The sequence below is a fragment of the Carex rostrata genome, chromosome 21 (genome assembly GCF_964058835.1).
Source record: "Carex rostrata chromosome 21, lpCarRost1.2, whole genome shotgun sequence".
Classification (NCBI taxonomy): domain Eukaryota; kingdom Viridiplantae; phylum Streptophyta; class Magnoliopsida; order Poales; family Cyperaceae; genus Carex; species Carex rostrata.
The window spans coordinates 413,769-420,280 of record NC_135938.1 but is presented as its reverse complement, the minus strand read 5'-3'; the positions used below and the strand labels follow the sequence as shown (position 1 = coordinate 420,280).

The 6,512-nt window shown below is 34.9% G+C and overlaps 1 protein-coding gene across 2 annotated transcripts; it reads right to left on the bottom strand.

Annotated features, from left to right (window-relative positions):
• Positions 1–5,966: 5,966 nt before the first annotated feature.
• Positions 5,967–6,512, bottom strand: LOC144572967 (uncharacterized). 2 transcript variants are annotated; one of them, XM_078322610.1, is made up of 2 exons: positions 6,173–6,512; positions 5,967–6,087 (listed from the first exon to the last, which is right to left on the bottom strand). In XM_078322610.1, exons 1-2 carry the CDS (start codon positions 6,503–6,505, stop codon positions 6,064–6,066), a joined length of 357 nt encoding a protein of 118 aa, XP_078178736.1. In that variant the 5' UTR covers positions 6,506–6,512; the 3' UTR covers positions 5,967–6,063. The 2 variants fall into 2 exon arrangements, with proteins under 2 accessions (XP_078178736.1, XP_078178737.1); XM_078322611.1 differs by having other exon boundaries at positions 5,967–6,081.

Below are 6,512 nucleotides of genomic sequence, written 5' to 3'. Positions count from 1 at the left end.
TTTGTACATGAGGTTTATATGTTTTATTATAGAGATTTAAAGTGTTATTAATGAGGTTTATATGCTTGTACATGAGGTTTGTATGCTTGTAAATAGAGGTTTAGATTATTTTGAAGCATAATAAAAAAAAATTGAAAGTCACAGATATTTAAAGTGATAAAAAAAAATTACGACACAAATATAACTCAAAAGTTATTTTTCATAGATCTCATTTGAAAGAGAAAATCGGATAAAAAAACGTTCATATTTTTAGATTTGCAAAATTCATCACGGATCGTCGAGAAAATGAATAAGAATGATCAGAAAAAAAAAAGTGGGTGAAAGGAATATTTCCGTTTTTAGCTTGAAAACAAAAGTAGTTAGGAGTTAAAACTATACAAATTTAGAATTTGAATGCTTGCAGATAAATGTTTAAATGCTTGCGAGTAGCATTGTAAAATGTTATAAACAGATATTTAAATGTTTGGATATTAGTGCTGAAAATTGAAGTTAGATAATATTAAAAGTTTTTTCTGTTAAACTACGTAGGGGACGCGCTCGGAGATTTTATTTGGAGTACAATTATCAGGCTCCTTATTTAAAAAAGTTGTTTTTTATGATTTGTGAAAGAAAATATAAAAGGGTTAAATGATATATTAAACATAACTGCGGACTTTATGCAATGATACAACGTGAAAATTTAATGTTATTCTCCAAGAAAATCAAGAATATGCTTTTCTATATCCAGCAGTTCAAAAGTTTTCAGCGGTTCAGGTTTTCAAGAAAAGAGATAAGTAACATATTTCACTTACAGATTAAATTGTTGTAGGCCATTTGAATGGTTAGAATGAAAATAACATGTTGTTGTTTTTTTTTATAAGAAAAAGTAACAGATTTAATTTCGTGATACGAGCACTCATCTTTTAAAAAAAAAAAAATACATATTTAGTTTTTTAAATTAACATCTAAAATAAGGAAAATTTCTGGTGTATCCATCTAAAATCTTGAAATAGCCAATTTTTTCATCAAAATATCATAATATCCAATATCCCCATACAAATTTAAAATTATTTCTCCTATCCCCTTTTATTTATTTTTTATTTTATTTAATTATTTATAAATTTTAAATGACCAATATACCCCTCTGATTGTAAATGGATATATCGAGTGTTTTGAATTTCTATTATACGGCACATCTTCTATCGAGCTCTCCCAATTTTGAAAATCGTCGGTGATCCCTGTGCGGCCCTCCTCTGCTGACCCCTCATCTCCTGCATCAACACATATGCGACGCCTACTTTTTGTCGGCGAACCTCTCGCACTCAGACGACCTCTCTTTCATGAATAATGCCTAATGGATGATGCTTTCATTAATCAGATCAAACATAGTCTAGAGAGCACAACACAAAAATTAAATGAGGTGCTCAGCCCTTAGAAAGTCAGGAAGAATTTCTAAAATTTTCACAAGTGAATACGCTCAATTAAACATTCCACATTACCAGTATATGATAAAGCATAAATTAATTACATTTTACAACACAAGAACAAATAGAACAAAGTTCAATAAATACATATAAAAAATCTGTTAATTAACGGATAGAACTTACAAATTACTCCGTTAATCTTCGTGCGGAAGCGGATCTTGCAAGCGTAGCAGTATCATTGGTTCTGCAAGGAATCACAAGCCGAAGCCGGAAGCCCTGCATTTTCCACGACCTAAGACCTTCACCTTAACAGAGTGCTTTTCTCTCTTTCTTGACAGTCTCTTATTTCAGATTTATTATCAGATTAGAGTCTGAGAGAAAATGATATGCATAGTTTATATAAAACCAATGCACCTTTTCTTAATGGGTTGGCACCTATTCATAACGGGTCGGGTTTTTAGTTTCCCATAATGGGCGTAGCCTTTATTAAATCCAACATCTCCCACTCGCACAAAATGGGATACCCACTATAAACTAAGAGAACGTAATCTCTAATCTCTGTTAAAATTCATACAAGGAAATAGGCCGTGACCAGCATATCTTAATTTGAGAGTCTATGTTGTTATCCAACTGTTAGGTATGTATAACAACATCTAAGTAGAGTAAATATGCAGTACCCCAGATCATTAAGTTACATTTTTAAGTATTACAAGATCTCTTTTATTTATTGATACAACCATACTTATATATTCACAATTATGTTACATAAACATAATTGGTGCACCAGTGAATATAACCTAATGTAACACTCAAATGATCTTTTTCTTTTATCTAGAATCTCTTCATTCCAAATCAATTGCTATTCAGATATGTTCCATTAGATCGTATCATTCATGATCATTGGCAACATTCCAAAATAACTAATTCAAAAGAAACTTCAAGTATTTAGTAAAAAAATCGAAGAGTACTATGAGATCCTTTTGATCTCGCGGGTCTCACACAACAAAGAAGGATCATATCTTCTGTTACCCTGTTGGTCAATTGCACATATGGTATGAAACATATGTTACGGTATTATTCTCCATTTCTTATGGAGCGTATGTCTAATTTAAAAATCCAATACCGTACAAGTGATAATTCATATATACATAATATCTAACTTGAGTCCACAACTCTACTTATCATATAAATTCAATAACAGGACTCCCACTTGGCATAAGACAGTTAAGGTGAATAGTGGGTATTTCACCTTCGGTCATAATAATATATTCATATGACATCATCTTGATTCTCTATCAAGGCGATGTATATTTTAAGCACTTGCTCTCACATTTTGTATCATGTCTAGCTTAAAATCAATCTTATTTCTATGTCCTACCAAGACATAGAAGCGATTGCCTGTGTAAGAAGGCCAATCAACTGTCTGACATACCTTTCATTTTATATCTCATGTGTTATGCTAAATATAATGATATTAAATAATTTGTAACAATTATAACATAAATGTATAAGTAAAAAACATTCATTGCATTTATCCCACAAATACAAATATACATAATATATACTGTTCAATCAAAATATATATATAACTACAATCTACGTAACTCTAGAGATTTCACATGGCCAATAAACACATCTCTAGGTATTGCCTTTGTAAAAGGATCTGCCACCATTTTGTGTGTAGATATGTACTGCATGCAAACTTGCTTTCTCGCCACCATGTCTCTAACGAAGTTATACTTAGTATCAATGTGTTTGGTCTTTGAGTGATACTTGGGATCTTTTGTATAAGCGATTGCTGCTTGGCTATCGCTGTATACCAACACTGAGTTAGTTTCATTCTCACTGAAACCCAAGTGATTCAAAAATCTTTTAAGCCAAACTGCTTCTTGTACTGCTACTGAAAATGCTACAAATTCAGCTTCCATTGTGGATAAGGATATGCAACTCTGTTTCTTACTACTCCAAGAGATAGCTCCATTACTAAGTAAGAAAACATAGCCTGAGGTAGATTTTCTTTCATCTAAATCTCCTCCCCAATCAGCATCTGCGTAACCCATGAGTTGCAGATTTTCTCCTTGAAAACACAATGAATAATCTGCAGTACCTTTCAGATATCTAAGTATTCTTTTTACTGCTTTCCAATGGGACTGTCCTGGATTGGCTTGATATCTACTCACCATCCCAACGGCGAAACTGATATCTGGCCTAGTACACATCATAGCATACATGAGGCTGCCAACAGCACTTGAGTAAGGAACTTTTTCCATTTGTGCTTTTTCATCTGGAGTCTTTGGACACATTCTTAAACTAAGACCTTCGCCTTTTGTTATAGGAGTATCAATGGGTTTACAGTCTTGCATATGAAACTTTTCAAGTACTTTCTTGATGGAATGCTCTTGTGATAGAGCTAACATCTTCTTGGAACGATCTCTTTCAATCTTCACTCCAAGAATGTATGCTGCTTCACCCATATCCTTCATATCAAAATTGGAGGATAACCATTCTTTAATGATTTGTACATACCCTTTATTGTTACTAGCCAACAGTATGTCATCCACATAAAGCGATAGAATCACAAATTTGTCTTTGGATCTTTTGACATACACACAATGGTCTTCATCAATCATTTCGAAATCAAATGATATGATTGCTTGATGAAACCGAATGTACCATTGTCTGGAAGATTGCTTGAGACCATAAATGGATCTCAACAATTTGCACACTTTGTGCTCTTGTCCTTCGGCAACAAAACCGACAGGTTGTTCCATATATATCTCTTCTTCCAGATTGCCATTTAGAAACGCAGTTTTAACATCCATTTGATGCAATTCCAAATCTAAACTGGCAACCATAGCTAGTATCAACCGTATGGAAGTAAATCTTACAACAGAAGAGAAAGTCTCTTCATAGTCTATCCCTTCTTGCTGTGTATACCCCTTAGCAACAAGACGTGCCTTATACCTCTCAATTGAGCCATCAGCTAGACGTTTAATCTTGAGAACCCATTTGTTCCCAATTGCCTTGCGTCCTTCAGGGAGATCAACTAATTCCCAAACACTATTTGATCTCATTGACTCCATTTCTTCTTCCATTGCTTTCATCCATTTCTCTTTAGCAGGACAAGTAAGAGCCTCTCGAATATTTCTTGGCTCTTCTTCATCTTGCATGACAATCATGTAAGATTCATTTTCGATTGGAAAATGACGTTTAGGGACTCTAGCACGATTGCTATGCCTAATTTGTGATTGTGCTGAACTTGGCTCAGCATCATCTACAGACTTGCTCCCACTTGGATGAGATACTGTTGGAGGTTCAGGAATATGCACCAAACGATTTGCAACAATCAAATCATCTTGCTCCTCCTCTACTTCATATAGAGAAAATTCCTGACCTATCTCACCCTTTCTTGGAAATTCATTTTCCAAGAAAATGACTTCTCGGGACTCAAATTCTGTTACACTCCCACTCGATTGTTCACCAATGAACACATAACCTTTGGAATATTCAGAGTATCGTATAAATATACTCTTTTTACCTCGTGGACCCAATTTACCATGTTGATGAGACGAATCATGAACAAAGGCAGCGCATCCCCAAGGTCTCAGATTACTAAGATCTGGTTTTCTATTAGTCCAAAGTTCGTAAGGAGTTGAAGAAACAGATTTAGAAGGTACACGATTTAGAATATAGGCAGCAGTCAATAATGCATCACCCCAAAAATTAATTGGCAGATGTGCTTGAGCCATCATTGACCTAACCATTTCCAAAAAAGTCTGATTTCTCCTTTCAGCCACTCCGTTTTGCTGTGAAGTATATGGCATGGTTAGTTGCCTTAGTATTCATTTTTCTTCGCACATTTGTTTGAACTCATCAGAAAAATATTCGCGACTGCGATCCGTTCTTAAGGCCTTAACCTTTCTGTCTAATTGATTTTCACATAAAGTTATAAATTTTGTGAAACAAGCAAGAGCTTCAGATTTATGAGATATCAAATAGACGTGACCATATCGCGTATAATCATCAATGAAGGTGATAAAGTATCTACCTCCATGTCGTGCCCTCACATTCATTGGTCCACAAATGTCAGAATGAATTAATTGCAATGGAAATTTAGATCTGATTCCTGTTCCAAATGGTTTTCTTGCCATTTTTCCTTTTAAACAATTTTCACATGTTGGTAGACTAACCCTTTCAATTTGGCTTAACATGCCTTCCTTGGCTAATCTATCCATTCGTTGCTGTCCAATATGGCCTAATCTCATATGCCATACATTCACATCAACATTTTCATCAGCATATGATGTAATTAAAGAAAAATGGGCATTAGAAGAATTTATCATATTAATAACATCCAGAATAATAAAACCATTCGATACATATCCATAACCATAACACACATCATCCAGATACAACTTAATACTAGTACCACACATGTTCAAAGTAAATCTAAATCTAAGAAGAACTACTACAGATACAAGATTTCGTCGAATGTCAGGTGCAAATAGAACATCATGTAAGAGGACGGTTCAACCATCACGCATATCCAACTTGCATGTGCCTATACCCTTGACTGGTACACGAGAGTTGTTTCCTACATAAAGTCATTTTGAACCTTGCGGAATTCGACGAAAATCCACAAACAAATCACGGTCTTTGGCTACATGGTCTGTTGCCCCTGAGTCTACAGTCCACAAAGGATGAGAATCAACAATAAAAACAGAACTGGAAACATATGAAAAATATGAAAGTTTTTCTATAATTTGTACCTTGCGGGGCTCTTTGCATTCACGAGCATAGTGACCCTTCTTGCCACAATTGAAACACTTGATCTTGGCCTTATTATGCTTCTTAAAATTCTGAGAAGCCTTTCCCTTGCCACGATCTTGCCCCTTATGCTTTTTCTCTTGTTTGCCCTTGTGACCATAATTTGACTTACGCTTCTGGCCTTGCCCTCCATGAGAGCTTGAACCAGCCAAATGCACAGCAGATTCAGTTTCTTGAGGCTTGGATGCCTCAATACGATCTTCCTCAAGTTCCAGATGCCTTGCTGCATCGTTGAGAGTTTTAATACTCTCATTGTGGGTCAGATTCACCTTCATGTGTTCC